This window comes from Hippocampus bargibanti, linkage group LG13, assembly GCF_051943395.1.
Source record: "Hippocampus bargibanti isolate YZ-2025 linkage group LG13, ASM5194339v1, whole genome shotgun sequence".
Lineage (NCBI taxonomy): Eukaryota > Metazoa > Chordata > Actinopteri > Syngnathiformes > Syngnathidae > Hippocampus > Hippocampus bargibanti.
The window spans coordinates 14,910,836-14,930,332 of NC_142746.1; the positions used below are offsets into that span (position 1 = coordinate 14,910,836).

Consider the following 19,497-nt stretch of genomic DNA (forward strand, 5'->3'; position numbering starts at 1 on the left):
TCCATGTGCCCATACACTACTATGATGGAAAGTGAAACGGCCTTGACGCTTCAGTGAATATGTGACTCACAAACAATTGTTATCCACGTCACACACGAGAGCCTAACAAAATATTTTAGTAGATAAGGAACCTTGGTATCCTGAATATTTAGACTAAACGCCACATACTCTCATGCCATCCAACAAATGTTTCACACAGCCAAAAGCTGGATTTACACTGAATGTTATGCCCAATTCCAATTTAGTACCATCATGTTCAGCTGACCTGGACAATGCTGGACAATGCTGCTCTCTTGGTTGAGATGAGTGTAAAGTTGGCAATACTCTGCTAGTTGCTATTATTGTACTTAATTTGTGTTTGATGCACTTTTTATTTATTATGTTTAGACCACAGACTTGCGGCCCGGAGGCCAGACCTGGCTCACAGCATCATTTTATAGGGGCCATCTATCCATCACCCATCTTCTATTCTGCTTTTCCTCATGATGGTAGTGGGCATGGTGGAGCCTATCCCAATTGTCTTCTTTACAGTCTTCAGTTACCCTAAACTTCACGGCTAGCGATAAGAGCAGTTTTTGAAAACTATGATTGGCTAGTGACTAGCCAATCATAGTTTGCGTAAACTGTGACATTGACCATCACCTTCAATAAGGCGTTGGTACCCCATTTGGGTTGCCAACTCGAAATCTGATTGGTTAGAGCAACAGTTTGATTGACACATTTGATGCGACAGGGCCCAAAGGACTGATTGTGAAGGCATCCAGGTCGATTTCTTACCCTGGTAACAAATGATGACTGAAATGTGATTGGTTAAATACTGAAATACAAAAACACGTCTGGAAGCAGCGCAACAAGGGAAAAGTAATGAAAGGAAGCTTTTCCCTTCAAGGGGTTGCCGCATCAGTGTCCTCCATCTTCAGAGGTTTGATTCACATGTTTGTCTTGGCCAAGCTTTTACGCCGGATGCCCTTCCTAACACAACCCTATGTATTTATCTGGGCTTGGGACCGGCACACGAAGACACTGGCTTATGTCCCCTTGTGGCTAGAGAACAAGCAACTCTATGAACTTAATAAAGATGAAGATGCTCAGTAAAAAGCTGCTAAATACAAAATGGTTATCGGCACAGCAACATTCAAAAAAGCAAAACTGTGCTCACTATTTGATGACAATGCCCTTGAAATGGGCATCTCTTTCCCTACATTACATCATAAACAGAACTTCCAAGTCATTTAAGTTGCTCTATCTTCCAGTCACAGAATACATATCTAAATTATCTAAATTAACCTTTGAGGTTAAAATCTCTGCTCCTAAATCTGAAAATCCATGATGAGTATGAATGTACAATGGGAGTTAACATCAGTCTGTGATTCAGATATTTTTAGGCCAGCAGAGAAGGCTTTGCAGGCCGTGGTGACGGTATACGTTATATTTTGCCACATGTGGCCTTGACGGTCCGCCACTGATATTTACAAATTATGTTCTTAGATGCCCCCTCTCCCATGTTTTAGTCAAGCCCCCATTTGGTCGTGAAAGATAAAGAATCCTGCAATTGTCCCAGATATTGTATGTTCTCGGAGAAGCAAAGAAAGGTCATTGTGTCCTTTTATTGTGAAACCAAACCCTCGGAAAACGTTTGCTTTTGCCTAACTTGACACGCTCTTTCTCTCTTCCCCTCTCGGCGTGCGGTTGTGTTTGAGCGAGCATGCGAGCGTGTGCGCGTATTTGACTGCGCTCGCTCTTCGTCGCTCTTGCTTGCCCAGTCTTCTGCTGCACATCCACGGCGGAGCTTGACGCCGAGGAGGCGGACGGACAGGAGTTACACCTCGGCCAGCGTTGCCTGGTGGAGGTGCGGTGGGGGCAGTGGTGGGGACTGGCGGAAGACCCTCCTCGCCCTTCCTAAAATAGAGGACTCATCTTGTCCTGGAGTAGTTTCCTCCTTATTTTTAAATTATAATATTTTTTTTCTTGCTTGTTGGTTGGTTCGGCGCACTTTACTCCACGATTCCTCTCAGTTTGCGCTCACTATCCGAAATGGAAGATGGTCCGTCTTCGACAAGCTGTTTCAGAAGGTTAACGGACTGCTTCCTGGGTGCAAGTAGGTACCCTCATTTTTAAGATATAGTAAATTATAAAGATGACGTCCAAAATGGAGCGTTTAGCGCGCGCAGCAATTCCGTGCTATCGTCTCGACATTTTGGCGTCTTGTCTCATGTGAGGCCACTTAAGTTTATGAATGACACGTTGATGGCCCCTCTGCGGGTGTGGAGCTGGAAGCAACACGATTTGCTGCTTGTGTAGCGTGTGCGTAAATAAAACATGCAATGCGTTGGTCGCGAGTCACGCTGAGGACCGTAAAAAATAACCAATCAGCTTCACACACCAAATAATGCGAAATAACTCCCCCCCCCCCATAAAATATAATAGTTGTAGTCCGTTTATGGAAATGCGTTAATGTCCACAGTTAGACATCATTGTATGGAAGGTTGCAAATAAACTCAGTCGGCTCATGACAACCAAGGGATCCAAAACAAAATAAAATTTGGAGACCATGGCAATAAGAATTATTGTTGAATATTCATACATCTACTGTACAGTTATTGCTGATGTGTAACACTAGAAAAGCAAAGGGGTTGATTTTAAATAAAATTGCACATGTTAAAATGGGACAGTGAATAAGGAAAAACTAAAAGAAACAAAATAATACAGTACTGTATATGCTTTTATAGTAGTGTAAAACTATCATCTGGTTTATTATTTTTGTTTTTAAAAATACTGCAACAAGCAACAACATTTTGTAGTGCGAGCGCAACCATAAAGGCTTGCAAAAGGTGAAACCCCTTACATGTATGAAATTCCAAAATTGTAAAAAATAAAACTCAATCAAACAACTAATTAATGATGAAACCTAAAAGAGGTACAAAGTAGGGGACTGAAAGGGGACATCCGTGCAGCAAAAAAAAACATTCAGCAGACAAAAGCTTCATTTAAAAAAAAAATAAAAAATAAAAAATTAAATAATCAAAGTGTACCTTGATCCAAACATTTAACATCCTTCACATTTCTTACGCCCTCAACACTATTGAAGGTTGATTATTCCTGAGTGGTCGCAGAACCCAGGTGCTAAATTCTCCGTAAAGTCATATAACCTTTTATATGTCATTACCAAACATTCGTAAACTACCTCAAAATCTAACATAAGAACAGTTTCTTTGTCAAATACTGTACATGCCACATGGTTATTATCTTGTCGATCTCTTACGTCAATGTAAAGTCACCAGTTTCTCCCTTAAGATACACTCACATCTCCTCATAGAGATTCTCGGACTGAATGAAGTGCACTATGTTGATCTCCGCCTATTTATCGCTTTGCGGTACAGTCTGCTGCAAGGATAACATTATGTTTGATAGCATTTGCGATTAGCTTGCACACATTCTAGCACGCCACATGAGATATTCAGAGAGTCGGGTTACCTTGAGAGAATGTGCCTTTCTTGGAATGTTACTGATGGCAAAGAACACAAACTAAAACATACTGTTTGGATATTATTTTGACTTTTTTATTTTATCATGTTATTTCGTGTTGTACTATCATCCGTGTTGTTGTTTTTTTATTGATATACAGTAAAGTCTCGTTATATCGATATCGGATATATCGATAGTCCCGGTTATATCGATACTATTTCTATGCACGCACGGAGAAAATTACATGCAAACAAGGTCGGATATATCGATAGTCCCGGTTATATCGATATTTTTTCGGACTCCCTTGAATATCGATATAACAAGACTTTACTGTATATCTTTGTTACCAACTTTTTTGCACAAATAATGTCTTCTTTCATGAGCTTTTAATAAGACAGTAGTAACTTAAGAACATATATCTCGTTCCACATGGGCCATGAGAACAAAACCTTTTTTTGTTTTTATTAATTAATGAAATGTGACATCTAAACCAGTCATTGGTTCTGTAGCACCTGCCTTGTAATGATGCGCGACTCGTCAGAGACCAAAGCAAACAGAGCAAGGTTTCAACAAACGGGTGGATTTGGTATGCTCACACACAAAAAAGATAAACAAATAAACCAAGTAATACAAGGCTCAGGAGAAAAATACAAAACTAAAATGTTACTACGTCCCTTTCACAGTGCAGAGGTCATATGTTCCAATACAGCCTGGCTTTCCTTCGTGGAGTTTACATGTCGCATAGTTGGCTTTTCTCCGGGTACTCCTGTTTCCTCCCATATTCCAACAGCGTGAATGTGGGTTGATGACTTTAAATTGTTTTTAGGGGTGATTGTTAGTGTGAATGATTGTTTATCTCAATGCCCGGCTGGCAACAAGTTCAGGGTGTACTTCACCTTTACTGCCCAAAGTCAGCTGGGATGGTTGGTTGTTTTTTTTTCAGTTTTTTTCCTGCTTACCTTGGCCAAGGAGTAACTGTGATATTGTGGCATTGTTAAAACAACACTTTTATTCGTGACCTGAGTTTTACTGTTCATATGTCACGTTTCAGTTTGTGGCCAACAGGTGGTACTGTCGTGCCCTGCCTGCAGCTGCAGACGTGTGGGTTGTTTTAATCAGTGTCAGTTAAAAGAATACCTCGCATGACCATTCAGTGTCAGGTCATTGTTTGTTTCACCCTGTGAGGTCTGTTTTGTCTTGTCACGTTTTATTCATAGTTTTGTTTTCTACTTTGGACCTTTTTGTTCTGATGACTGTTGTTTGAGATTTTTTTCCTGCAGATTTTATTTGAATATAATTTGTCAAAAACACCCTGCTCCTCGATCCTGCCTGCATTTTTTGGGTCCACCACCACCCACCACGTTGCAAATGTTGACAGCAAAAAGGCATGGCATAAGGGTCTTCATGTGACAGGCCAGTATGCACAGGTGGGCTGCATTATCTGCGGTTTGTTTTGAAGCAACTGGTGATATGTTTTCCATTGTTTGTCCACTCTGAAATGGGACTTGATGCAAGAGTGTCCAGCTCATGCAGACTATGTTGACATTACCGCTTGCTCATCTCATTGCAAATGGCGTAAACCTACAGTAGTTGCAGTTGCAGTGCCTTGTGTGATTGCATTGTTGGCCCGCAATGTTCATTTCAGGTCAACCCTAATGTGATCTCTTGTGCATGTTTTTCAAACCAATTTGCTTTTTGATAAATTACTTAACTGGATGAAGAACGCTGAACATTCTCCAGCAGAAAATGCTTTTCTGACCTTACTGAAATAACTTGTCGCTTTCACCGACATTTCTACCCACACTTAAGAAGCTGTAAACATATCAAAGCTTAAAGGACAACCGACGTCTCCGGACAAGTTGTGTCCATAATTTGTAAAATGGCTTCAAATGACTTCTACTGAGCGTATTTTACAAAGATTCCACTGCATATAGCTATATTTTACGTTTTAAGACTCCCGCTGAATATTCAGGAAGTCTTGTTTTTGAGTTGGTGATGTGGCGTCACTGAAGGAATGCCCCTGACCGAAAAAAGACACATTGTAGCAGTCCTTCCATCACGTCGATGTATTTTGCTGTACTTGTTTGGTCTGATAACCTCGTGTTTCTCCAAAAAGCCGCCGGAAGAGGGCGACCAAGCTCCATGGAAGGAATTTATCAGCCTGTGGAAACAGGCTGATTAATTCGTCACAGGACATTCCCCCCCAATGTTGCCTCAAAATGGCACGGAATAAATTCTTTAATCGATTGCAAATATGTATGCTTTCCTCTTCAGAACTATTTGAATCATATTCATAACTGGATGTGTAACAAGAAAGCATATTCTCCAAATCTGAAGCCATTGTTTTGATTCTCCAGCAATGCAAGACGTCTTGGCGTGACGTCACGAACTGGGGCGGGACTTTCTGAAAATGCCCAATTCGCAGCTCAATTTTTTTGCATAATTTTGGACACTTTAAGTCATTTTTATTGGTGTTTTGCATTTGAATAAAAATATCATACTGCATGTTTTGGGTATTTTAGATGCTACAAAACGTTTTTCTGATGTCAGGTAGGAAACAAAAAAGTTGTCATTTAAGTGAACTCATCACATGTCTAAGATACGACTGTACATGTGTCCTCACTAAATTACCCTGCGGACAAAGTGTAAACACAATGTCATTTATTGGTGAATAATAGGATTGGCACCAGCTGACTTTTTTTTCTTCACCTGTGAGGAGCATTCCCACATGCCGATGGGGCTTGGAGTTGAATCGCAGAAATCCAGTCATTGGTTATGGGTTACAGATTGTATTTTATTTTTCGTATTTGATGCTCCATGTGCGCCTTGTGCAAGTTGGCAACCTGCTGAACTTGCAATCTGCACCATCTCCGAAGTGTTCGGTTATGTGCATGGAATTCTCATTAAATTGCTTTCATTGGATTTATTAAAAAAAACGAACACAAAAGTAAATTTCCACATGACGCATGGTGGCTGTGTCAGATGCAGAGATGGGAGAATTTCCTTCGTATTGCAGAAAAACCAAACGCTTTAAGAACGCATGAAACACGAGCTCTTTAAATGCTAGAAGACAATCCATAGTGCTTTGCAATCACTGTTATGCAATATGCAATATTGTCAGACTATAAATAATCAGACCTTTATTCTATGTTATAAGGAGAATTAATTTGTTGTTGTGAAGTCACAATCATCGTGTTCATATTTTCTTGTTAATACTATATTTCAATATGTTCATTATGATTCGTACTGAAGGACAAAAGTACCAATTTTCATTCAAGGGTAATTACAGTAGACAGTTTATTCACAAGCATTTTAATACCCAATTGTTTACTTACACTTAGTGGAAATTGAGGATTTGGAATTTAATGAACCAATATCGCGTAGTGAGGTTTTGATGGGCGTATTTGAGCCAGGAGTCACCAGCTCTGGTACGGAATTGTTTTAACCCTGGTTTAAATCACCGATTGTCCAAAACTGTATGGGCAAAAATGATCAGTCCACTTTGATAACTTACTTTTCTTATAACTCTAAGACCATTTGTTTGTTTTTTGAGAACTAAGTACATCAACAAATCATAGGATATGGGTATTTGCTTTGTTTAAAAAAAAGTACAAAAAAAAAAAAGTACCCCCCCCCCCCCCCCCCCCAAAAAAAAAAAAAAAAAAAAAGCCTGCGAAGAAGTTTTAAAACTTTAGGTCAAAATCTGTGGAGCACGGGTTCAGTGCCAGGTCACAGTGCACAATATTAGTGACAAAACAGATGACATTCTCTTCAAGGCATCCTCCATCCATTGACCCCGCTGTCAGCTGGTCAAAGTCTCTGTAGCTGAGGGGATGGGAAAAGGCCACAGACTGATAGATTCCCTTCCAACTTGTCCTCGTGTTGCAGCTCATCGAAAAACGTGATACTGGAGAAGGATACAGGATCTGAGCTCTGTGGTTCTCATTAGCAGATTCCCATCAGTTCAACATCAGTCCAGATGTGCGGTGACGAACGCGAACCCATCGTGGATGAGGAGGCTCTGGGAAGCGGTGGAGGTGGTGGAAGGGGAATGTGATGTCGCAGCATTTACATTAAACCTGTGGTTTGCACAAAAAGCTGACTCGGAGGCAATGATTGGTGCCATCTTCAGAATTCTCGTCAATTAAAGCAAGTTGATGTGAAATTATGATGGGTCACAGTCACACTTTCGTGCAACTGGCGCAAGCTCAATTCGAGCCCAATGCCACATCCATGTCACGTTTCGGTTTGCGGCCAACAGTTGGCACTGTTGGGCCCCACCTGCAGCTGCACAGGTGTTGGTCGTTTTAATCAGTGGCAGTAAAAGGGCTCCCGGCACAACCATTCAGTTTCAGGTTTGTTTCACCCTGTCACATTGGTTTCATCTTGTCATGGTTTTGTTTGCTACTTTTGACCTTTTTGTTCGGATGACTTTGTTGTTTGACATTTTGTTCCTGCTGACTGTATTTAATACAATTTGTCAAATATACCCTGCTCCTCCCTCTTGCCTACTTTTTTGGAGTCCAGCACCACCACCTACACCTTGCAAATTGTGACAGTCCGTAATCGCTTGTAGTTGACCGGCGATCACCTCGGGATGTTATAGGCTGTTTGATTCAATGGTTCCGACAACTCCAAACAGGATGACCAGTATAGAACTGGACTTCAATCACAGTTAGCTGATGTTCCTCTTCATACTGTATATGTCTGTAGTTTGTCACAATTGGCCTGTGAGAACAAGATGTCTTATCTCAGCTTGACATTTATAGCACCCGTCCTTTATGTGTCTACCTGGGCCAAGGAAGTGGAAATAATGTAAATTACATTTCCATTGAGATTCTCTCTCCCTCTTTGTCTCTCTCTCTCATGACTCACGACTAAGGTTTATAGTTCCTGGTTTTAAAAAAATCCCTTATCAACAAAATTTGCGCTCAGCTGACTGATTTTTTGAGTGTGTAGCAAAATTTGGATATTTGGTTGTCTTTCTTGTTCATTTCAAGAGATGGCACAAATAGTTCTGAAGCAACATTTTATCCCACCACCCATCAAAGAGGCATGATATTTATCTTTATAATCTGACACCATTGAACTGCCTCGTATTGATTGATCAGTGTACACAATCGGCACAGGTACAAGCAGAATGTGTGTGCACTCACCTCCTGGCTTGATGAATATATGAGGTGAAATGTGGGAAAGAGAAATCAAAGCCTATGCATCTGCACTTTTGGTGCCCACTGAATGTCATGTTGGCTGCTGTGCTGCGCCCCTCTCGGAGAGTAGATAAGATAAGAAGCACATATGCTCTTCAAACCTCCTGGCAAGGGAGTCCCAGGCGGAGCTGCTGACGCATGCACCCTACATCCAGCCCGCCACTCTCCTCCCCTCACACATCCGCTCTCTTCCTGCCTCAGACTCTTGTCATGAAAAGTGAAAAGTAGTACCCTGGCAGCTTGCCCTTGACTCTGTGCCAGGCGGTGTATGTAAGCTTCAATAGACGTGGCTCTTTCCCCTTTTTGCTCATTTTTTAAGATTGTGTAGCAGATGATAAACATGCTGCCCACTAAAAATCAGCTAGACTTATGACCTGACCACTTGACATCATCTGACTGGAGCATTAAAGGCGTATGATCACTTAACATTCTCGTGCACAGCTCACAAAGGTCATGTCCACATCACCGCCACTCAGATTTTTTTGGGGTGTGGGGGGGCTTTTTACATAGAAACAACATTTAGTCGTTAAAAATGTACAGGAAAGTAATGAACCCATAAAACTGCTGTTAGAATTCCTCCACACTTATTTTGAAGGTGCCATCTGCACATTTACACCACATTCCGGGCAGTTGTCTTTATCCCTTAAAAACAGTCATTTTCAGAGTCATGAATTAGCCTTTGCCACCATGTTTTGTGATTAATTTTCCTTCCTTTATCCTAATCATTCGAGCAGTCTTGCAACAGTAAGAAAAAACATTGAAAGTCAAATATGTTGCTCAAGAGTAGAGAACATTCCCATGCAACCCCAATCATTGTACTACACAAAGGCTGTAGCTACAGCAATCAGGCCTTGCTTCATAGCACTTTCTTGTTTTTAGAAATTCTCTAAAGGAGCCTCATATAAAAGAAATGTGGTGTCAAATAGACTCTGGGGCATTTTCTTCTTGTGTGAAAGTGTAATAGGTCAGATGTCATCAAGCAGTTCAAGATTTTCCAGTCCTGATTGAGAAAACGGGCGGAAAAAAAATCTGAAGGAATTTGGATGTATTCATAAATTACTTGACCCTTAGGTGACTTGAACTATTCCTGTTTTGACACTTTAAATTTGCGGTTGATCTGAAAGCCTTTTAAATATTCATTTCCAACAGCAAATGTCTTCCATATAAAGCCAGCCTTTACCTCATCGAATTCGACTGGGGTTGTAGTTGACAAAAATCCCTTGTTTTGTTAAAATTCTGCACACATTGTCAAATCGCGTTGATTGACTTTTGGGGTTTTCATGCTTAATTTTGAAATGATCAGGGCAGCGATCCAGACAGACTGTGACTCATTTGGCCTTCCCTTTCCCATTGTCAGGGTGTGGTGTGTTGTCGTCAAGATAAGTATTACATAACAATACTCTCACTGCATGAACTCAAGGTTCAGTTTTTACTCAGGAAGCACAAGTCTGAGTCAGGCAACAAATCTCTGCCAAATGGGCTCAACTCACTTGTGAACATGCAGCGCGACAAGCTGCTGACCGCCAATGAATGACTTTAAAGGACAACCGACGTCACTTTTTTGTTTTTTTAACTGACACCAGAAAAACGTTTTATAGCATCTAAAATACCCAAAACACGCAGTATGATATTTTAGTCAAATGCAAAACACCAATAAAAATGTGTCCAAAGTGTCCGAAGTGTCCAAAATCTGCAAAAAATTGAGCTGCGAACTGGGCATTTTCAGAAAGTCCCACCCCCAGTTTGTGACGTCACGCTAAGACGTCTTGCATTGCTTGTGAATCAAAACAATGGCTTCAGATTCGGAGAATATGCTTTCTTGTTACACATCCAGTTATGAATATGATTGAAATAGTTCTGAAGAGGAAAGCATACATGTTTGCAATCGATTAAAGAATTTATTTGTGCCATTTTGAGGCACCATTGGGGGAAAATCTCTCACCCAAAAAAAGAGGCACAAAATGGCGACCTCCTGTGGCCACATCTGTTTCCACAGGCTGATAAATTCCTTGTATGGCGCTTGGATGCCCTCTTCTGGCCTACTGGCGGCTTTTGGGTGCAACACGAGGTACCCAGACCAAACATGTACAACAAAATATATTGACGTGATGGAAGGACCGCTACAATGCGTCTTTTTTACGGTCAAAGGCGGTCCTTTAGTGACATCACGTGCGGACTCGTTACCAACTCAAAAACAAGACTTCCTGAATATTCAGCGCGAGTCTTAAAACGTAAAATATAGCTATATGCGGTGGAATCTCTTTGTAAAATACGCTCAGTAGAAGTCATTTGAAGCCATTTTACAAATTATGGACACAACTTGTCCGGAGACGTCGGTTGTCCTTTAAAGGTACCGCTATGCAGTGAAAGACTTTGTAACTGCGGTATTGTTTTTAGTGTTATTGTCGAGTAACACTTCAAACACCAAGCAAGCGTCTGCTTCCAGATGTTCATGGTTTTAATTGTGAACAATTTTATATTGTGGAAAAACATCCATTGACACTAATCTGAACCGGGTGGCATGATTTATTATTGATAAGAAGCCACACACTTGCCATAACCTTCCTTTATTTCCCTTTATTTTAGTCATTCTGTCCTAAGTAGTTGTTGATTGTTTCAATCAAATCCAATTTTGTAAAGAATTGTGTCATTTGAAGTCCTCTGGCTTAATTAATTTGACTGGATACTACATGTCAAGCGTTAAGTGTCGGCATGGTTGAGTCCAAACGGACTGACGGAACCTCATCAGTACTGACGGCCAGGTGGGTATTTTCATTTGTCCATTTACTGAACAAATACGCCAATGCAACAATTGGATTTGTGTTCCCATTTGGCATGAGCTGAACTCAGAGGTCTAAGACTTTTTCGGTGGACACAAAATTTGTAGAGCAGCGATTGGCATGCTGACTGGAGGAATGTCCATCTGAGTTGCTGCCCATGATTGTTTATACCTCGACCATAAGCCATCTCCAAAAGGCATTTCAGATAATTTGGCATCAGATCCAACCGCTCTCTCAACCATAGGCCACATGTAAGCAGTTCACCAACCTCCAACTGTCCATGACTTCCATTTTTCCAGCATCTTATATTCCCAGGATCACCTGAGAACAACCACCTGGACAGCTGCCGCAGCAATTGTTTCGCAAAAATTAGTTCTGCTTAAACAGTCACAGACTTTTTCCGAGTAACCTCATCTGCATCCTCAGGGTCTCAATCTGGCTCCAGTTTGTGGGTTTACCCAATTTGAGTGACAAAATGTCATTTGATTTCGTCCTTGGAAAGTTGTTCTCTTCATGGATGAATCCTAGTTTTTACTCTACATTGAAGTTGACAGACGGCGTGTAGGAGTCAATGGGGTCAGCAATTTGTTGACATCAAGATTGTGGACAGTTGCAAGGATCTGTACACATTTCCTAGAAGCTAAAAACATGCCAGTTCTTGCATAGTCACCATACACATCAGCCATGCCAATTATGGAGCATATATAAGAACCTCTGCATCGGCCGATTTGACTAGGTGTGCAGTTCCTGCCAATTTGCTGCAACTTTGCACATGCAATCAAGAGACCCGGGCCAACATTCCCTGGGCCGCAATTAAAAACCTAACCTGTTCAACTCAATGCAAAGGAGATGTGGCAATGCAGGAGGCAAATGTGGGTCACCAAATACAATAGGTGTTAAGAAATGAAGGAGGGTGTATCAATAGCTGGATGACAAAGCTGCTGCTACGCTGCTTGATGAAATCTAACCGGTGTGGTGGAGTGAATGTTTCACTGAATATTAAGATGTAAAATTTTGAAGATGAGGATAGAAAGGCAGTTATAAAAATAAAAAAAACACTGTGTTTTGCTCATCAGTGGTCTTAACAGTATTTTCAATGATATATTTTATCATTTACACTTTTTTCCATAGGCATGTTTGGATTTTTGTTCATGTCGAAACGATGAAAGCACATCAGGTTGCTTTAGTTTGCCGTCACACTGCTTGACCTCCATAACCTAAATATACCGTCACATTGAAGTAAACACTCTCTCTAAAGGACCAATTGCAAAGCGGAACATCCTCCAAAAGAAACATCCACTTCTCATTCTGTGAACACTCGCGAAAATGAACACAGCCTTGCTCTTTTTTAGGGAAATAGAAGTATCTACTCATCACTTTGTTTATATGCTCGTCACAAAAGGTTTGTGTCAATAAAATATTTTGTTCATGTGCACACACAGCATTCCTCCAAAATTTGCACAGATTTGTCATCGTCTTCTTTATCATTGCACAACTTCTGTCAAATTGAATTGTGATTATTTTGACTTTTATTTCAGGATTAAAAAGAAGACTTGCATAGATCATACATTTAATAATTCAAATAACTAGAGATAACATTTACATACTAACGTTTTGTAATTCGGCATACTTGTGGTGTTGATTCCAATGTACAAATTAAATGTTTATTTTACAAATACAATTTCCTCTTCTTTCTTTCTGTGTATGTGTGTGTGTGTGTGCGTGTGTGTGTGTGTGCGTGTGTGTGTGTGTGTGTGTACAGGCTGTGTAAGTGCTCATTATGACAGTAAACACTTTCTTGTGTTCCAAACGGCACAAACGTTTCAGCAACGCCATGCTCTGGTGTCTGCCGACAGCAGCGCACTTCGGCCTTCCCCCAACCCCTTAAATTGCTTTGATTTATTAAGCCATATTCCATCGATTTGCGTCAGAGCTGGCCAGGAGTCTCATGAGGCCTTGCACTTCTGAAGCCCGGTGTCTCGTGTCTGGACAGTGTCAGACTGCAGAGCAGCTTCTTGCACCCCCCAAATCCTCCTTACCGCTACCTTCCATTTCCATATTTGCCTGCAAATACAAACTCTCGAAGACCATGACACACACACACACACACACACACACACACACACACACACGCGCGCGCGCACACACACACACACACACACACACACACACACACACACACACACACACACACACACACACACACACACACACACACACACACAGCCTTAGACAGTCACTTATCTGTAGGAGTACAGTCACCTGATTTTGATGCATGTGGCAATGGGGTCTATTCGCACTCAGTGATGGTGTGAATGTAGTTTATCTCTAAGTGCGCCGTGACTGGGGAGCAACCAATCTTTGATGGAGTTCAACATTTTGCCCAAGTTGGTATAAAAAGATCTGTCTGACATGAATTATTTGTATTAATCAAATGATAGTTTAGCTTTTCTTTCTGTGCTTTAAAATGAGATGAGGCTAAATCCCACTATTTGCTGTCATACCGTGTCAAATCCCTTATTGGCCTTTGGGTGGAATCGAAAGCCATTATTTTTTGACTTTTTATGTCATATTGTATTATTAACTTATTCACTGCCATTCGGTAATTGAAAAGCATAACATATGGAGCGCCATTATTGAATTTGTTCAGGTTTTTCAAGCTTCAGTCAGACCTCTGGCAATGTTTTTCCCTCCCAGAAGGGGCAGCATTTTTTTAGGGTCATTATTAGTGAAGCAGGAATCAAAAGTAAAAACAACAATATTCTTTAATCTTTGGGACGGCACAAAATGCAACTGCCTGTCCCTGAGGGGCAGGCAGAGGAGGAGAGCCCAGAGGGGAGAGAAAGGTGGGGCTTGTTGGGAGGGCTTTTTAAAGACGGACAGGATGTGACATCATGTAGAGACGGACAGAATGTGACATGATGACAGGAAGTCCGAGAAAATAAAACTATGTGTAAGGACACAGAAAAGATGTTAGAAATGTGTTCGTATAGCGAATTGCCCTAACACATTTACCCGTTGTACAGCTGCTCCCACTTTCAAAGCAGATAACTCTACAACCAAGTAAGCTCAAAAGAAACATTTTTTCTGATGAAAGAAGGGAGTAAGGTTTCTTACGGTTTAATGTTTATGTAGTTCTAAAGCTCAATACTCAATATTCTGACAATGACAAAAACCCTGGCACTGGAGTGGACACATATTTACACATCATCTGGCAGTGGATGAGTTAATTTCATGTCCTGAACTAGGAGCTCGGTCCTTGAAGCAACCGGATAACCTAAATACAGTAAAGTCTCGTTATATCGATATTCAAGGGAGTCCGAAAAAATATCGATATAACCGGGACTATCGATATATCTGACCCTGTTTGCATGTAATTTTCTCCGTGCGTGCATAGAAATAGTATCGATATAACCGGGACTATCGATATATCCGATATCGATATAACGAGACTTTACTGTTGGTTTCTCGAGCAGATGCCAGTCGAGCATTTAAAACAAATTCCCCTCAACAATAATCTGGCGAAAGGCTTTTTCCCTGACAACAAAGACAGTAAACAGCAGCACTTAGCGACCTCTCAAGAACCTAATTGCCTATTAAGCACAATCGAGTCCTCCTTTATTCTGTCGGGCGCGCTCTTCCCTTGAGACACTGCTTGACTGTAAACATGGCCCGACTGTATGAGTACTTAAGGTACTCCCATATTTGCCCAATTGGATTGGATTGGATTGGATATGCCTTTATTAGTCTCACAGTGGAGAAATTTACATTTCACAGCAGCAAAGTGATGAAAGGAATGAAAGTAGAAAAACAAAATACAGCATGTCACATGTTGTTACACAAATTCATGCAGCATATTCCCATATCTTGTTTTTCTTTGAACTTCCTGTATACAGTATGTATTTTCCAAATCTTTATGCATTTGTTATTCATGAAAAAAGGCTGACACTGAGTAAGTTAAACAGACTTGTTTCTGTGCTTCTCAGGCTTGACGGATGAGAAAGTGAAGGCCTACCTCTCTCTGCACCCGCAGATGCTGGATGATTTTGTGCTGGAGAGCGTGAGCGCCGAGACGTTGGATAGATGGCTAAAAAGAAAGACCAACGGCAGACCTGCAGGTGTGACCATATAACACACATACTCGTTCAAACGTCTACTCTTCTGCATCACGCTAACATACCTTGAATTTTCGTCTTTACATCCATCTTTTGCTTTGATAGTCACCCGTCATTTGTTACGGGGGATATGTTCCCAAACTAACCACCAGCAACAGCTGCCACATAGAACGACTATGTTTTAACATTTACTACTTTAAAAAAAAGTTAACATATCCCTTCGTGCCTGTTCTCACTTTTGTTCAAAGAAAATGACCACTGTGGTGTCACATTACTTTGAGGGAGCAAAGAAAAGACTTGCTCTCACAGTTCTCTGAATAGAGAGTTGAGTTGTTTATTTGTTATTCTCAATATAATACAGTACAATACAATACAAATTGATTCTCACTCAAAGGACAACCGACGCCTCGGGACAAGTTGCGTCCATAATTTGTAACATCACTTCAAATGACTACTACTGAGCGTATTTTACAAAGATTCCACCGCATATAGCGATATTTTACATTTTAAGACTCGCGCTGAATATTCAAGAAGTCTTGTTTTATTCCTGACGTCACGTCACGGAGGGAACGCCCCTGACCGAGAAAGCGACACCCAATGCCTTTTGGGTACTTTGTTTGGTCTGAAAACTTCGTGTTGATCCGTGTTCATGGCGAAATTAGAAGGAAAACACAAATAACGCGCTGGTGACCAAGACTACGATTTGATTATAATTAACACAAATTCCCAGAAGACAAATCAGCCCATTCCCAACGGAGCTTTGGCGCCGTCTTGTGCCTTTTCTGGGACGCTACATTTCGTCCAGATGCATCAAAATGACACTGAATTACTTCTTTAATCGATTGCAAACATTTATGCATTCCTCTTCAGAACTATTTGAATCATATTCATAACTGGATGAGTAACAAGAAAGCATCTTCTCCGAATCTGAAGCCATTGTTTTGATTCTCGAGCAAGGCAAAACGTCTTGGCGTGACGTCACGAACAAGGGGGCGGGACCTTCTGAAACTGAAACTTTCTCAGATCATTTTGAAGTAGTTTTGGGAGACTTTCAGTCATTTTTATTGGTGTTTTTCATTTGACAAAAAATATCAGCCTGCGTGTTTGGGGGATTTTAGATGCTATAAAACGTTTTTCTGATGTCAGTTAGGAAACAAAAAAAATTGTGTCGGTTGTCCTTTGATTAACACTTAAAGTAAAACAATACGTTTTGAGTTATTCTCACGATGCTGATCCCTGATCCACTGGTGAAAAGATGCTTTGATCCTCTCCTCTTTCATCTGGAACTGCTTCATGTAACAAAGAGGGTACAGAAAATGCTTAAGAAGGAATGACTATGTGTCTTTGTGTTGTCATATTGTCTTTGTTTGTCATATGTTATTTCGCTTTTTTTTTGTTCTTTTGACTTTCCAGCAGCTCATGAATTTTGTTTTTCTACTTTCATTCCTTTCATCACTTTGCTGCTGTTAAATGTAAATTTCTCAACCTCGAGACTAATAAAGGCAAAACCAATCCAATGATTTGATTACATATAAAGTCAATCAATTTGGGGTGAATTTGCTCGTGTCCATGCCAGGTAAAAGTTGATAACAGACAAAATAATCATTACGGCAATGCAGTCTTCTTGATATGTAAGTGGTTGGTGCCCCACCAGTTTTCGTGTCTTAGAAAAATGGCACTGCACTAAAATATTTGCCTGCACACATTTTTTTAGGGGCCATTAACTCTTTCAATGCCAGATGATGTGCAAAAATGTGTCCACTTCAGTGCTAGGGTTTTTTTCATTTTCACTCAAATGACAGGACCCACACAATATTGAGTTTTAGGACAACATAAACATTTAATGCAGCGTAAAAAAACATATACTATCTTTCGATGAAAAGGTTTCTTCAGCCGTCATCTGTACCTCTTTGAAGGCGTTGGATGTTTCGCTTCTCATATATATATATATATATATATATATATATATATATATATATATATATATATATATATATATATATATATATATATATATATATATATATATATATATATATATATATATCTCCCTACAGTCCTGCTATGTAGGTGCCTGCTCACAGATTGGGGGGAGCAGAGGACTATACCCTGAGGCTACACTGATTACTTCTATTGTCCTGACTGATTACTTCTATTGTCCTGCCTGGCTTAGACTCTTCTTTTATCAGAAAAAAGAGTCAATTCCTAAGTTATATGGGCCTGGAGTATAAACGCGAAATCAAAACCCGAACAAATTCTGGAATTGCGCTCCACGTCATTTTCAATTCCCGAATAATTCAGGAATGCCAGTCAATAAGTTCATTTTGCTAATTTGCTGTATAATGCCTGACCTATACATATTCGTTAATTGTCATGGTGTGTGATGGACAGCAGAAAGAGACGGAACAGGCTTGTTTACTGCCTGTTGGATGTGTTCGAGCAGGCCATGTTGAGAGTGTACCGCTCCACACTCAGTGAGCTGTTTCCCAGACCAACGGCATCCATCAAGGGCCAACAGTGCTGGCGCACAGCCCAGTCGAGCTGCTGACGTCAGAGGCGTCCTCCAGAGACATGCAGCTTGGCTAAAGGGGGCCCAGGGGAGAGTAGAGGAGAAGGAGGGCAAGAGTTTGAGTTGTCGGCGGTGGTAGCGAGGGCGCTGGCTTTGGTGTGCAGGGGAAACTGGAATAGGATCAACTTGTCAGATTTTGAAACAGCTATTATCATACAAAAGTATCCGTTTCTAAAGGCGCTGGTGGTAATCAAACTCTCTGGTGCCATGTATGAATAACTCACTGAAGTCATTCAGCTTGGGTCAGTGCAGAGGAATCGGAGCAGAACTTTATCACAATGCAAGAAGATGTGAGATCATTTCACGGAGAGGTTTAGCCTGATGAGTACCAAATACCCTTTACACTTTCTGGCACTTGAATTGTTCAGGAAAGCCTGTCTTAGGACCAAATAGTAGAATGGCTTCAACTTAGTCCAATATGTATTTTATTGTGCTTTCATATCAAGGTTCTTAAAATATACATCCCAGACTATTTCACTTTTAAGAACCCCTTTGCAGTTTGATATACAGTAAAGTCTCGTTATATCGATATCGGTTATATCGATAGTACTGCTTATTACGATACTATTTCTATGAACGTAAGGAGAAAATTTACATGCCGCAGGATCGGATATATCGATAGTCCGGTTATATCGATATTTTTTCTGACTCCCGAGAATATCGATATAACGAGACTTTACTGTAGTTAGTTACGCCCAAAGTTATGTCCTTTCTCCCTTCACCCCATTTCTTCTCTCATTTCAATCGCTTGGACACAAATGTCCAAGTCACATTTGTAAGAATAGTAGAAGCTCTGTGTTTCAACGCTTCTGATGTACAAATTTTTCTTACTTACAAATTACTCTTATTATTCTATTGAGGCATTTCTGTTAACTCATTCACTGCCAGACAGTGTGAAAATGTGTTTCCACTCCAGTGCCAGGGTTTTTGTCATTTTCACTCAGATTGCAGAACCCACAGAAAATTATGTTTTAGGACTACATAAACATTCAATGCAGCATAAGAAACCTTAGACTCTCTTCTTTCATCAGAAACAAAGAGTTAATTCCTAAATTACATTGGTCTGGAGTAATATGAGGTGCAAGTGGGGGCGGCTGTACAAAAGGCAAATGCAGCACCCTCGTGAGGGGGAACAACATTGCCTGAAGTCTGACCGAACCTTGAAACGCACTGCCCCTGCAAGAAAAACCAGAACAAATTCGGGGATGGCGCTCCACGGGGATGGCAGTGAATGAGTTAACAAAAGAAGCCTTTTCAATGGTAGAGGTTCATTTCTGTATTAGTCATATTTTAGTCACATTCAGCGGGCCCTGTCATCATATGATCGGCTCTGAGTAACTTAGTCCCTGCAGCATGTC

The 19,497-nt window shown here is 40.7% G+C and overlaps 1 protein-coding gene across 6 annotated transcripts in view; it reads left to right on the forward strand.

Moving 5' to 3' along the window:
- pde10a (phosphodiesterase 10A) overlaps positions 1–19,497 on the forward strand; it is a 52,566-nt gene that overhangs the window by 13,792 nt on the left and 19,277 nt on the right. For 2 of the 6 annotated variants that reach the window (XM_089012223.1, XM_089012224.1), the window contains exons 1-2: positions 1,708–2,098; positions 15,442–15,573. In XM_089012223.1, coding sequence (XP_088868349.1) covers positions 2,035–2,098; positions 15,442–15,573 — 196 coding nt within the window. In that variant the 5' untranslated portion in view covers positions 1,708–2,034. Of the gene's footprint in view, positions 1–1,707; positions 2,099–15,441; positions 15,574–19,497 lie in introns of those variants that run through there. The other 4 variants (XM_089012225.1, XM_089012226.1, XM_089012221.1 and 1 more) reach the window with 2 other exon arrangements.